Source organism: Falco rusticolus, chromosome 1, assembly GCF_015220075.1.
Source record: "Falco rusticolus isolate bFalRus1 chromosome 1, bFalRus1.pri, whole genome shotgun sequence".
NCBI lineage: Eukaryota > Metazoa > Chordata > Aves > Falconiformes > Falconidae > Falco > Falco rusticolus.
This window is the reverse complement of record NC_051187.1, coordinates 109596499-109611385: the sequence shown is the minus strand read 5'-3', so window position 1 is coordinate 109611385 and position 14887 is coordinate 109596499. Positions and strand designations below refer to the sequence as shown.

General features: G+C 44.7%; 1 protein-coding gene across 5 annotated transcripts in view; it reads right to left on the bottom strand.

The window, feature by feature from the left end:
- The window catches only part of AFF1 (AF4/FMR2 family member 1), a 111976-nt gene that overhangs the window by 9296 nt on the left and 87793 nt on the right, over nt 1–14887 (bottom strand). For 4 of the 5 annotated variants that reach the window (XM_037395687.1, XM_037395697.1, XM_037395706.1 and 1 more), the window contains exons 10-16: nt 13911–14067; nt 10343–11242; nt 7489–7586; nt 3771–3990; nt 2783–2871; nt 1738–1813; nt 759–895 (exon numbers count right to left, since the gene is read on the bottom strand). In XM_037395687.1, the coding sequence (XP_037251584.1) occupies nt 759–895; nt 1738–1813; nt 2783–2871; nt 3771–3990; nt 7489–7586; nt 10343–11242; nt 13911–14067 (1677 nt within the window). The remainder of the gene's footprint in view (nt 1–758; nt 896–1737; nt 1814–2782; nt 2872–3770; nt 3991–7488; nt 7587–10342; nt 11243–13910; nt 14068–14887) is intronic. The other variant, XM_037395725.1, reaches the window with a different exon arrangement.

Here is a 14887-nt window from a genome sequence, read left to right as displayed (position 1 = left end):
GCCTCAACAGCATCTTAGAACTACAGTCCGTCAAGACCAGAAAGCAAACAATGTAATGCAAAAAGTTTGAAGCCTACCACAAAAAAACCACAGACAGCTGTTTCAGCTCTACGTCAAATCAGTTTTCAAAACCACACACATAACCTGTAATTTCAATATGAATAAACTGATACCTGTTTCTCTTCTATCCAATACATGGTTCCTTGGGTTGCGCTGCCCGTATGTGTCATACTACCTACTATGGCTGTGAAACTAAATGGGGACAGTTGCTGAAAGAAACCCCAATAAAGCATACTGGTAGAAAGGCACATGGGACAAGCCAGGAAAATCTGCCTTCAATCAAGCTGCAAGACTTTTGGGGTACAAAGCGTTCTTCCACGCACTAAACTGCTGCTTTGCTTTTTTAAACTGAAATACTCCTGAGCTCACACACAAAAGTAACTTTTTTTAGATCTGGATAAAATAAAACTTCCTTCGTGTCCTTAGCTGTCATAACCAGTGTCCTCCGGCGTACCTCAGCTGCAAGGCTCAAATGCTGAGGAGGACATGGTGCCTACTTCTTCTGATAAGCAATGCTGAAACATTTCAAAGGACGTCTTTGGTGCCTATGGATGGTCTGTCTGTCTTGTGCTTGTACAGCAACCCAAACTCTGCTCCATGGTGGGAATCCAGAGCTGCCACAGTTGCAAACGAGCAATGCAATTAACTCTTCCCCTCCAGACGCAATGCCTAATCATCACACTTTGAAAAATGCTTACTTGATGAGCTCTATGGTGTCGCTGACTATGCTGTAAGCTGATTTTGGTGCTGTTGCATCCGATTCCAAGGCAATCCCATATGCAATGAAGGAAAGGGCAGCATCTAGGTACTGATAGGCCCTTGCAGTCTTGCTGGTCTATTGGGAAGAAAATTCTCATTTTTAGACTACGACAAAAACTACTTCTCTCCAGTGTACCTGAATACCTTTTTTCTCCCTAGTTAGGCAGGATTTGAAGAAAGAAAAAGATGCAAGTCAGGCCTCTGGGTGATAATTAAAGGGTCCTCTGCAGAACCTCTCATGTGGTCCCAGTCATCAGCTTTGTGTGCTCTGGCTATTCGTATTTCTTCCTCTTGTTCAATAAGTTACTCAAGGAAACCATTATCTTCACATTTTTTGGATATTACTGTCTGGTCTTGGAGGCCTGCCTTGTGAGAGGCAGATGGGGCCTTCCCACCGCAGTATTCCCTCATTTGTTTTCACAGGTAAGTGACAAGTAGCAAATATACATTATCTGACTGAGCCATATATAATTAGCAAAAAACTGTGTTCACCCATGCATGCTGTTAAACAGCACATGGCAGAAAAAGCCAGTTACATTGCATAGGACACTTCCAAGTCTCGTTCACCAGCAATACAATTACTGTCAGATCCTGACATTGCAGAGTAAACTGTCTTAAAACTGTTCCATCTACCTTCCAAGGACTTTGTGATAGTTCTGCAAAGCAAACAGGCCTGCTAACCTCAGAGGATGTAGGATCTGAATCCTATCCTCTAGGCACATTCTCTAGATGTGTTTATAACAAAATGCAATGTCTGAACATTTGGCAAATAAAGACAGCCTCCCCACATGAACTGAACATACTCCAGGTACGGAGTACGGATGTAATGTTAGCCCTCAAATCTTACTCACATGCATGCAGGTATCAGGTCCAAATGCAAGAGCTGGTTGGCATTTCTAGCACAGGGCCAGGACTTACCATTTTATCAGCTTTGTGCTTCAGCCTCTTGGCCTCGTCCATGTAATACTCCACTGGATGCTGTCTGGATTGGGGACTGAGAGAGAAGAAACAGAAAACAGAGAAAAAGGGTAGGTTAATTATCAGTTTAACCTTCACATCTAGAGGATGCTATGAGTCCAAACATCCTTTTTTGGTAAGCCTGTTACAGCCTTATCAAACACAGATTACAACTATAATAGTCTCTAAGAGAATGTTGTCTGTACATTCAAAAACAGCTGAATGCACAGATAAAAATGATTTCTTAAAAAAAACGTGTATTAGAATAAGATTGAAAACCTACATTTTGAAATGAAAGACACTGAAGGTTGGGCTACTACGTGGCCAAATTTACTTCTTCGCTCCCCTGCTAAAATAGTAGTTACGTGATCTCCTATCATTCCTCAAGTACAATACCACAAACACGTTTTGATTAAAATATACAGTAAACTCTGCAGTATCACACACATCTCAGACTGAAAGAGCTTGCGTTCCAGTTATCGGCTTGCAAGAGAGATGGTCACCAAGGCTTCTACAGACCTCGGTCTCAATCAACACATAAACGACGATAAAGTTGGACCATACGCATTTCTGTGCGCTGGGATAATCTATTCACCATACAAATGGCACAGAGTCACCTGTGCACTAACAAAATGAGCAAGCAGAGAATCATGCCCTCTCAAGAAAAAGTCAGTTGCCTGCCCAGCACCTTGTCACAGAGGAGTATGCCACTTAACAAGAATCAGACAAATCAAAACCCATCACTTGTAGGCAGGTACAAGAGACACGTCCTCTCAAGAGTTAAACGTACGTTATTTCCAGAGTAGCTTCCCTCACACCAAGAACTGTTGTAATGAGACCTTTGCTTTGTGGTGGGTGGGTCCCAGACATGAGAAGGCAGTACAGAGCAGGTCTCAGGCATCTCTCCCTCTCTCTCTCTCTTTCCCAAAGTGCTTACTAAGCAGCAGAAGCCAGGGTGGGGTGACTTCAGGAAGTACAGACATGGGGTGTGAAACAAAAAACTTACTTGTCAAACTTGAGTCGAGGTCTCCTTGGCTTGAAGGCATTTGGCAAAGAAGGCACTGCGAATCTATTTCTGACATTCCCTGCAGATTCCTGAAAAACCACAGAGATAAAGTTAGTTAGAGAGATAAGTCTAGACCAATTCCAAAGCCTGGCTTCCCTAAGTATCAAGAAAAAAAAGAAATGCTTGTTTGTCCCAGGCATAGTCTATTCTTCGGGCTCTCCCCCTCTTCTTACCTTTTTCATCAGCACCTCCTACAATAACAGAAATGGAAACTTGGCTCCTTACCTGACTGCTAGTAAGACTTAATACCAGCTTAATTCCATCTTAAGCACACAGCAATTGCTGATTCTCTATTACTACTGACATCACCAGGAAAGAGCAAGCAGTTAGAAACCAGCTAACACACCATGCGAAGCCTGGCTTAACACACACATGACAACATCCTAGACCACACACACCCAGCCACCAACCAGTAAATAGCAATGTAACTGAATTTTATAATGCAAAAATTCAAAGATCCAGCTGCAAGGATCATTAACAATTTTGTAAGCAAGCTATAAAACCTTAACCCAGGTTGCAGTCAAACACACAGGTGGTTTGTTTCTTATTTTTAAGCAATCCACTCTTTCTTTTTGTGAACACACTAATTTTTATACCACTATTGTACTTGCAGTTGCCTACATCAGAAACACTACCATAACCATGATTCTCTTGCCTTTGCTTTTCACATGGTCACCCCTTGTCACTATGTTTCACTGGTAAGATGCAAACAAATGATGGATAATCATCAGAGAAGTTACAACACAGGCTTTTGGGTTAGCAACATACGGTCACAGCCATTAAAGGGGCAAAAATGCTTCAAAGAGCTTTCTCTGGTGGCTGGTTTATCCTCCTTCCTTTTTAATATCCTCAAAGCATGTTTCTAAAGAGAATCACACAGTACCCACGGGTCACAGGAAACATCCCACCAGTTATAATGGATACCTACTTTGATACCATTCGACGACTCCACTTTCTGGTGCTTGGAGAACAAAGGATCCTTGTAGTCGCTCTTGTTCCTGTCAGCGTTATCCATGGCATTACTCTCACTTCTGGGTCTCTTTTGGGGCTTTTTGGTTGACACTGGTGCAGAATGTGCAGAAGATGTGCGTGGCAGTGGTGGATGCAGCGGATCTTTCTTCTGGGTTTCAAATGCAGCTTTTGATGCTCTGGAGGTGAGAAGCAAATTCAGCAATGGGGATAAATACAGTACACATGTAACACAGGGATTTTTTAAAAAACAGTTACATCATGTGCCAATTCTGTTTAAATTCCTCTGGAAGTGTGAGGTTACTTTTTAAGATGAAGAATCCACCAAAAGCAAAATGAAACTTCAGGTACTTCATTGTCCATTAGATATATCTTTGGCTGCCAACAACATAGAAGCTGCTTTTCAGGTAGGAATGAGCCTTAGGACTTGCCCATGGAGTAAAGGCTTGCAACCAGAATATCCGGATGCTGCAGAGAAGGCAGCCCTCCAACACAGCCCCTTTTCACTGAAAGAGGGAGAGGGGTAATTACAGAGACTAAAATCCCTGCAGCAAATTGCCCAACAAGGCAAATGAACTGTAGCACTGCTTCTCTCTCCCCATTATGGTAGAAGATATCTTCCATGGTCAGAGATACCCTGACACTTGATCCTGTACGTGCTTTGACAGAATTAAACTGAGTTGTTCCTTTAAGACTTGCCAGCTCAACTAGACAACACTTACAAAGTTGAGAGGGTTCAAGTGAGAGAGACTTAAAATGCCGTGCTTTTAAATGGCAGAGACTATCACATTTAATAATACAGTGGCATATCAGATTTTTGATCACCTGAAGTTAGGATTACCAGAGAACTCCAGCAGCAATAAGCAGCACCAAAAAGCTCTGAATCTTGTTTCACTATTGCTCATTTACATCATTTTTATTCAGCCTCTCAAAATTTTCCAAGAAAACACTGAACGGTGAATCCCAACTCATGGACTGCAACGTCAGAAGAGGAGGAAATGAAGTTAAAACCCAGTGAGAAGTGAAAGTGTGATGCTGCACATCCTGCTTCATTCTGCTGCACATAGGACAGTGCTCTTCCCTTTCCCCCAGCCCACTTTTCCCATGGTACAGTCCCTACTCACTGCACACATGCTTCCCCAGCTGATGCTCCCCTGACCTGATCCAGTGACCTCTCTCCCAAGAATACATCCTATCCTTCCCACTCTGAAAGCCGGAACACGGTTAACAGGGGTGTTTATTTTCACTGAGAAAAAGGGAGTAATGAACCCCAGAATTAAAGCCCTTCCATTACTACCACAGCCAAAATATCCCTTCACCCAAACAAATGTTAGCCCCAATGTCTCAGTGCTTTAAGACTACGTCAAAGTTTTCTCTGCAGAAAAAAAAACCAAACCCAACCAACTCATATTGTCAGGACAAACCTCAACACTACATACCAATCCAAGTCAATGCCTCAAAGTCAAGCCACAAGCAGGAACTGAATGCAGTAGCCTGTGGCTGATGCACAAACCTCCCCTTCTCAGGAACATGGCCCATCTGAAGCCATGCTCTTGGCAACATTTGCTCTAGCAAAGTCCTAGCCAAAATGCTGGTGGTATGCTGGTATGCAAATTATGGGGGTAAATTTCAAGCAGATCTACCAGAAGCACTGCAAATGCTATGCTGGAATAAATGAGGAATTGCTGGCCATAAAGGCCACTTGAAATTCCAGAGTGTCATGATTCCAAAGGTACGCTGGCTGCATGTCCGTTAGATCACATACAAAAAAAGACAAAGACAACACGATGATTTTAGCGGAGAAGGGAAATGTTCCCCTAACCCTAACCACCTATGTATACAAATCTCTTTTCTGGACTGAGCTTTGCACATTTCACCCCTATACAAATTCAGGTCAGTCACAGTGAAAAGCCTGTTGGCACTGCAACATCTTAGTTTGGTTAGAGAAAGGGCGAGCTGCATAGCCACATGCTTCTGGAGCATCCCGCTTCAGCCGCCTTGCACAGCAAGGTGAGAAAATAAAGCTCTACAACATCCACCTTGGTGTTCCCAGCTGGGAGAAGACAGGTCCCACCTAGCACAGGTGCTGTGTGCCCCAGCGCTACTCAAAACCTCTAAATGGTGTCAGCAAAAGCAGCTGAGGGAGCTGACAGTCTCAGCGTTAACACTTCTTTCATCAGTATCTGTCCAATTAAGAAAACAGCAACAATCACCAAGTCAAACTTACAGACATGCAGTTACACTTATCCCAATATCCTTTCCCAAGAGGCTGCCTGAACTCTGTCTGCTGTGGACGTGCTTGCTCAGTCATGGGAACGAGAGTCACAGCCTCCCGGCAACATTTTAAACTATTTCACCTGTTTGCAGCAGGAGTCTGAGCAAGCAACTCAACTTGTCTGCACCTCAGCTTCTCCATGTGCAAAACACGTTTACATCACCTTCTCACCTCACAAAGACCGAGAGCCTTACACGCATGGGAAGTATCGTGCATCTGACAGGAAGCTTTCTGCTGCTTCCCATGCAGTGAGAGCCAAACTTCCCCAAAGTAAGTATGGCAGCAGAACCTAGAATGAGGAAGACATGGGCAAACAAAAAGAAGTTCATAGAATCATAGAACGGTTTGGGCTGGAAGGGACCTTCAAAGACCATTTGGTCCAACTCCCTTTTTAAAAGCATTTTAAGGCTAGTTCCACCTCTTATGAAAGCAGAAAGAAATGATACATGAACTCGCAAGCCCTACTCACCTAAAATCATAGAATGGAATCATGTAACAGTTTGGGTTAGAAAAGACCTTTAAAGATTATCTAGTCCAACCCCGCTGCACGAGAAGGGACTTTTTCAACTAGACAGCAAATTCTCTTGCCATCCCCTGAAACACCTAAACTATCGTGCAGAACAAGCACACGCTACTCCCCACACAACAGCCATCACCTCCCAGATCATCTAGGACGACCATCTGCTGACAAATTACTACCACTCTAGTTTGGAGAAGGGGAAATGACCCCTGCCTCCCAGCATGCAGGCAGTCTACCATACTGTCTGCAACTTAAACAACATAAAATTTTTCTGCACAAATGTATTTCCTGCATCTAGTCTGAAAGACAGCAGTGCAAGCGGTTGCCTACCAGCTTAGAAGAAGCAGTACAGGCACAACTGGCAATTAAACTTCACATGGCATAAAGAGATTTTTTTTGAGCTACATATAATACGTGGATCAGAGCATGCAGCAATAGTAGCTGCAGGATGGACAAGTTCGCATTTAAAATGGTGAAGTCCTCATTTCCATCTCAATGTTAGAAATCAGGACAAATGCCACAACAATCAATGGTTTTGCAGCAGTGCAAACCAAGTACGGGAGACAATCAGCCACAGAAACACCAGCTTATGCTTGAATGATTAGAACCATAATCTTCAACATTAAGAAGGGAGCAACAGATAGGTGACATCCAATATCACATCACATCTGCAAGAAATAAAAAGCTGAATAAATTACACTCCCATAGCCATGTGGTTGGCTCCAGAATGTAAAGACAAATCTGCAGCAGTTTAAGCTTCAGAAGGCACATTATAAGCAAACTTATGGGCATAAAGACAGGAGACACAGTTCCTCGCTTTAAGCTTCTTAAGAAAGACTCGGTTTTATGCATCTTTCTGCCATCCCACCACTGTATACTCACTTCATTTTATTGGAGTCTTTGTTAGCTGAAGACTGCAATGATTTTTTCTTGTTTTCCAATTTCATTTTCTTCCTATCAATCTCCTTCTCCATTTCTTTCTAACAGGAAGAGAAAAAAAATTGCTCAGGTTTTGAAAGTTCAGGTAAAGTACAGACCAACACAGCTAAGTTTGATCAATTCTGATTAAAAAAAGAAAAGGTAAGATACTGGAACCGACAAAGTGGAAACCCAGAGCACAGCAGACATAGATTTCAGGCTCACTGACAAGTATCCTAAAACAACATTTTATCTACTTTTGTTTGTGTAGATCAACTGTTTTGTAGTGGCAGGGATGGAACTGCTAAACTTCTTGTAATATTAGTAAAGTGTCTAATAGTAATCAAAATTAAGACGCTTCCATTGCTGAAAATAAAACAATGTGCCTCTTCTGGATGTCGTGTCCCCCCCCCCGTCGTCCCGTCCCGTCCCCCAGATTTTACAGAAATATATTCAGATTCCTCCTGGCAAAGTCATGAACTACAAGTGATTGTGTTTTGTGATACACCTTACCAAAAGGAAGGAAATAACTGCATTCACAGGAGCATTACATCGCTTAGATTCCCCAGATGTGCAGGGGTTTTATTAACAAGATTTTGATACAGACGAGATTTTAAACAGTCAGTTAAAAATCACTACCATTGTCTTCTAGAAGAACAAGAACCATTAAGGCAGAGAGGTAATAAATACTAGTTTTTAATTTTACTCCATAGACCTTACAACACAAAGTGTGCAAATCATCAGCTCACCCGAATGAAAAACTTCAGAGTGATGTGCTGCAAGTGAAGAAAACGTAAAGGAAATGGCACTTATCAGTGAGCATTATCCACAGTGTGCCTGGTCATAGCCAAAACCATTCCAGGACTTTCTCTCTCTCAAGACTACCTTCTAGGTTCACGTCGCTGTGAGAGAGCTCAGCAGGCTGCGCTCGGCACAGTTTACCTCTGACAGTGTGCTCATGGCAAAGCTCGGGACCTAGAGACAAAGCTCCGGAAAGTTCCGGACCTAGAGACAAAGCTCTGGAAAGTTCTGGAGCCTAGAGGCAAAGTTCCAGAACCTAGACACAAAGTTCTGGAACCTAGATTGTGTCATGGAACCATGGAATGGTTTAGGTTCTATGGAACCTTAAAGGTACAGAGCCCCCTGCCATCGGCAGGGACACCTTCCACTAGACCAGTGTCCTTAAACTGTTTCTCAGGTTGAGCTCCATGTGGCCACAGATGATGGCCCACAGCTGTACCTGACCTGCCTGGCTGCAGTGAAGGCCCAGCCTCCAAGGACACTTACACACACTGACACAATACAGGCAGGGAAGCTCCGAGATGGGTTTTCCTGCAGTAAGACAGTCAGACTGCAAGGGAAGACATGTCTAACATCAAATAGCTCCTCTCTTGGGTCACTGAGACAACAGGAGGAGGACAGATTTACTGCCTGTTTTACCTTTCTCCCACTTTCTCTGCAAGGGTGGTGGTGGGGGGTGGCTGCCAGGGTCTCTCAAGTTTCTTCACCATTTCCCTGCTCTTCTCCATTCTCCCCCACAACTATGGGAAGTTCAGAAAAACCCATGTGTGAACCAAGGTTATTCACGCACACATGCTAAGCCATCTGCTCTCTGGGGAGCACCAAAAAGGTACACAAGCACTGAAATACCCACAGCGAGTGCCCATTCACCGTAAGGCCTGCAAGCCAACCCTTTATGCAGCTGAACCAGCTGGCTGGAAGCATATTCACAGTTCCCTTTGGGAGTCAGCTTTCCAAAAAACACTTGTGAGCAACTACCATCTCAGTTAAATAAAGGGCTGTCTTGCAATTCAAGGGAAAGCAACTATTATAACTAAAGGACTCCGCAAAGGGGTCTCTGGAAAGCCCCTTACCGGACAGAAGCGTCCTTTAAGCATTAGCACCATCGTTAGCACCACAGCAGCTCCAGGGAAAACCAAAGAAGTTTTTTTACGTATTTATCCAAGTGCTAGATCCAAAGAAGGGTTTAGTGACATTTGTTACTATCGGCAAACCACCCAGTTCAGTTCAAAGCCTGCACTTACGGAAAAGCAAAAGACACGAGGCTCCTGCCATCACCCCAGCAGTAACACAGTCCACACCTGCAGAACTTGTCCCTCTGTATGAGCAAGCAATCACAACCGTTTGGTGGAAATAAATGATTCCACATGGGAAAAGAGTTCACTACTCAGGCTGAGGTCACACGGCTAAAGGCAGCGGAAGACTTGAACATGGACAAAACCAAAAACCACAGACCAGGACAGCCTGCGTCGGTTCTCCCTCTGGGCACCGTCACAAAAGACATTAAATGGATAGTGCTGATGACTGCACAGCCTGGGGGTGCGTGCTTCAGGTGTCCTGCTGCTTTTAGAGGGGTTGCAGGGGGAGGGGACACCGCAGGCCTACAAAGCTCTGCTTGGGCTGAAAGCCAGAGAAATCCACAAATGCTACAGGGGGGCTGGCCAAGCACATGCCGACAGCCTGCTGCCGAGCGCCCCTCCGACAGCGGAGGGCTGGGGCTTTGCTGCCTGAGAAAACTGGTATTTCAAGACAACACAGCAAAAAATGTTTTAACACACGAAAGCATTTGTTAAACAGCTTACAGGGCTTTTCCTTTGCTCAGCAGGGGATTTGTGACCAACAAGAAACATCTGTGGGCAGCTCTGATACGTGTTCCCTTTAGAAGTTTGACAAAACCTTTACAGAAGCCTAATGGCTCATCCTCCCAACCTATGAAGCAGAAATGAACTCTCTGCGTAGGTTTTCCAACCACCCACCTTGGCCCCTGCACAAACCCACCTTCACCTCCACCACTCACCTTCCTCTTTTGAATAGACTTGTCCGGAGGGTCCGTGGTTTTCCTCTCCAAGTTCTGCTTCTTGGCACCAGGGTGTTTCTTGGCCTCTGCTTTCTTCTGGTGACTGCCTTTCTCAGGGACTCGTGACAGGAGAGGGAGTTTTATTTTCACCATGAGGGACTGATGGCTGGAGGAGTCCTGCACTGGCGGGGGCTCCCTGACAAGCACGGGAAGTTTCTCCTTGTGAAAATCGTCTCCGGCCACAGCAGCAGGCCTGTGGTCACTAGTCCTGGTGGGAGTCATGTCCTGGACTTGAGGAAGGGGACTGAGAGCGAGAAGCTCCTGTGTGCTGCCAAACAAAGCATCTCTCATGAGCTTGGGGTCCAAGAAGGGTTTGGCATCGGACTGGTGGGAGCGCTTGTGCTTTCTGTTCTCAGGGGACTCTTCCAGTGCTGGCTTCAGGCCTCTTCTGTCACAGGATTGTGGCCTCCCTTTCGTTTTGACTTTTGGCTTGTCTCTGGAAGACTGGTCTCTGACCTCAAAAGGACCAGGGTCACTCTCCACCTTCAGGCCTCCCTTGGGCTCCTTGTACACTGGGGCCTTACCAGGCTTTTTGATACCCACAGTCTGCCTGGGTGGGGGCTCCTCGGAACACACTGGAGACTTCTGGCAGCTGTGTTTGGTTGGAAGATCAGTGTCCTGAGGAGCGTTGGCCTCCTGGCCGGAGCTCTCCTGACGAGGCTCCCTCAGCTCAGCCTGCTGGTGGAAGGAGTTGCTGCTGGTGCCCTGCCCCTGCTCCTTGCCCTCCTCACGTCCATCCCCTTGGGTATCTTTCCCGAGGCTCTCTGTTGGCACTGCTGGTGGGTTCACCTTGGTCAGCCAGTTGTCGAGCTGCCATTTATTAGATGTTGGTGCGTCCGGCTGCAGAAAAAAAGAGAAAGAAAGGATGCAAAACTGATGCTTTTATGGGCTATTTCCACCCTACCACAGCTTACCAGAACCAAATAAAATTTCCCCTTACTGTTAAAACAGCCTGAAAGTGAAAGACCATGAGACAGTGGAGACATTTTGGCTTGCGCACATCAACACTTACTTCAGAAACACAGACCTCATTTTTGCACAGCACCAGTCAAACGCCTTGCACAGCACTCCTGGATCTCTGCTAGCCCTACCTGTCACTTAGTAGCAAGAGACCAGTCCACACAAAAGCTTCATCTTTGTTTGCCGCTAATCAACATTGTTGCACAATCAGACACAAAGCGTACAGATAGCAGGAGTAGTAACAATGGATTAGGTGCTGTCCTCGCAACACTTTTGGGAAGTTACTTGCACACACACAAAGTTACTTGCTTTCAAAACCAATGAGGAGCCACGCCAGCTATCACATCTCCTTGAAGTCTGACAGGTAGGCTGTGGTTTAACCAAAAGAAAACCATTTACCGAAAAAACCCTGTATGGCTAGCACAAAGTCCAACCTCTTCAAAGTCCCCTGCCTACACAAGCCAACACTCACTTCCCTCTGGGTCAAGCAAGGCATGAGCAACAACCAAGGTCTGAAGGCCTCTGGAGCCATGGTCAGATAACCTAATGAGACTGCTATAAGCCCTGCCTAATTTCACAGTAGTCTGACAAATTAAAAGCAAACCCAGCTAACCCTAAGACAGACAACAGAGCTTGCAAGCTGCATATCGGGGACGTGATTCTCTGAGGCCCATTCTGAGAATACCACATATGTCTCGGCATCGCTCAAACATGTAGCTCATTATCTGGGCACCATCAGAGTACAGCTACACACCTGCTCTCGCCAACTCTCCCTGATCACAACTCTCACTTCTGAGAAGAGCCACAACTCTTTCATCAAAAGAGAAAGCCTAGTACATGAGAGGTTTTCCAAGACTAAAGAATCCCTTTTGCGGTGATTTTATCTCTATCCAGACCCAACTCACTGTAGAACACATGGATAAACAAGACATGTCTGCAACAGAGTTTGGTTTTACCACAGGTTTGTAAGTAAAATTAATCCACAAATTCCACTATACTTTTCAGATAACACAAAACTGCTTTGTTTTCATTAGAATTTTCACTGATTAGCCACTGAAGAGCAGGGGTTTTTTGGTCAAACACTAGAAAAACATGGCCAAAAGACTGAGTAAACTTTGGGTTATAATGTAGGTAGCTATCAGACAGTGGCATACTCTGCTCCTTTTCTAGCACTTCTACCATTGGTTATCTCGCTTGTGATCTACACTATCAGACAGGTTTTTATTAAGTTTTCCAAACACAAAGGATCGTCAGAGAATTTCCTTTTTTAAAGAACAGAAGGAACTATTGCCTGTAGGTCTTAAAGTCTGTGCTTTTCATGTGAAGAACTGATTACAAACCAACAGCCATGTGTACTAACTTGCTCCTTGAGCATCACAGATGAACTGTTTGCTAGAATAAAAAAGAATAAAAGGATCAACAGCAAATAGCTAGCACTTCACTAAAGCAACAAGGATCTTACAGCCCAGTATTTTCAGGACAAACCAGGCAGGATCTGGTAAAAGAGGAGAAGTATAGTATCTGTTTCCTTCCAAAGACACCCACATTGCAGAGGGCAAAGTCTGTAACTGAACTGATGGAGGATAAAGTATATTAGATGTGAACGAAAAGATATGCCTTCTCCAAGGTTGTTTTCTGCACATAAGATTCTCCCTGTTCATGTGCTTCTAATGTAAAAGAAAGGAAAGCTAGGGCCGGGGGAGGTGAGGAGAAATAAATTACAAGGTTTCTGGACTTTATGAGAGCACCTCAAAACTGTCAGCGAATTGGTTTACATCAACTGTGGTCTGCAGGCTACAACCATGCACTTCCCTCTGGCCTGAGAATGTTTTGCAAGCTGGAGGAACTGTTGGAAACTGGGACACGAGTATTTCTGCAGAAGATTTTTTTTAAAATGCATGGTCTCAATTATGAGACTTTAAGGCACCAAGTTCTGTTTGTTTGCTTTTTCCAATGAAAGTCTCAGAAATGCCAGTACAGCACTATCTGAGCCAAATTCAACAGAAGCAAGTCTAAGCACATTCCAGCCCTTCCTCCAGGTCTGTTCACTTCAGCTGCGATCTAGGAGAAGCTGAATGGTCACTCATGCACAAGAGCTGCAGGGAAGCAGCGGCTCCTCTTAACATATCAGGAAACCGGTCTCACCCTGAGGCAGCCCATAGGCTTGGCACCCAGAAAAGCTGCACGGGCAGAGGCGGCCTGAAACACGCCAGACAAGCCACACTTCTCATCTGTACCTTGCTTGTGTCTCACCAGTGAAGGCACTAATTCCTCCAGGACCGCTAGGCAATGATGTCAAAGGAGAAGGGAGAACGCTTCAAGGTTAGACACATAGAAGCCTAATTATGTTGTTACTAAGGGTTGTTTAAGTAACAAACTGTAGAAGGAAAGCAAAGGGCAAGAAAGGTCTGATGACACGGCAACAACGTCAAGGGGACACCTGAACGATGATGCTATTTCAGGTCTCCTGTCCTGACTTCATTCAAACAGCGAAGAGTCTGAGGCAAGAGGCTGTATTAAGCAGCCTCTACATTTTACGTGCATTCACCTCAGGCGCTGACGCTCTCGGAGGGTCGTTTGCTTCACTGTCACTCGAGCTGCTATCCGTCTCTGAGTCTGAAGAGCTGTCTGAGTCACTGGTGCTCCCTGACTCCGAGCTGCTGGAATGTGCTGATGCCACACTCTCAGGCTGGGACTGTAGGGCACTGCAAGGCCACCATGAGATAAAATTAGAAAGCAGCATGGGTGAGGTTACTTACTTATTACATTGACATGGCAGGATTCAAAAATAAAACTGAAACCCCATGTTTTGGCACTGAGAAGAGAGGGGAGAAGGCCAAGGGAACGCATAGCCATACTCAAATGATACGGCACTGGAATAGAAAAAAACTCTGAAAGTAATAAAACCTTCAATTTCAACCCAGTCAAATATGTAAGTAGGACCTCACTGCTACAGTATGAAGCTGCATTTAGCCAAACCACAGTTTAAAAACCAACCAAAACTGGCAAGTGCTTTTATGAAAGCCCCAAGCCTCAAAAGAAAAATTGCCAATATGGGCTAACAAAGACAGAAATATACATGTCAGGATGGCTTCTCTTTTTTGTATTCTCCCTCTTAAGTTTTCACTTCTCCATCTGTGTTACTTGGTCAAGGTGCTGTAAGCATTTTGTTAATAGCCACAGCAAGCAGCAGCATTTTTTGCAACAGCCTCTCCTACTCAAAAATGGGATGTCTCCAGCACTGACAGTGGGAGTGGATGGAATTGAGGGAGAGTCAGAACTTTTACGCACAGCTTCTTTTTGTTTTGAAATGGGCGTATGAAATCAAAATGTTATTTTTTTTCATTATTATTTTGAAAACTGGTTTCCCTTGTCAGTATCAACACATTGGTATGATTTTGAGACAAGCTCCTTGCTGATCCAGACTGATACCATGAGAACACTATTTCAAGAGTCTGCAGAGATGCAGGTCATGCCAAGAATGGGCGTGCCCTTCTGCAAGTCTGACTTTGTAGACCATTACCC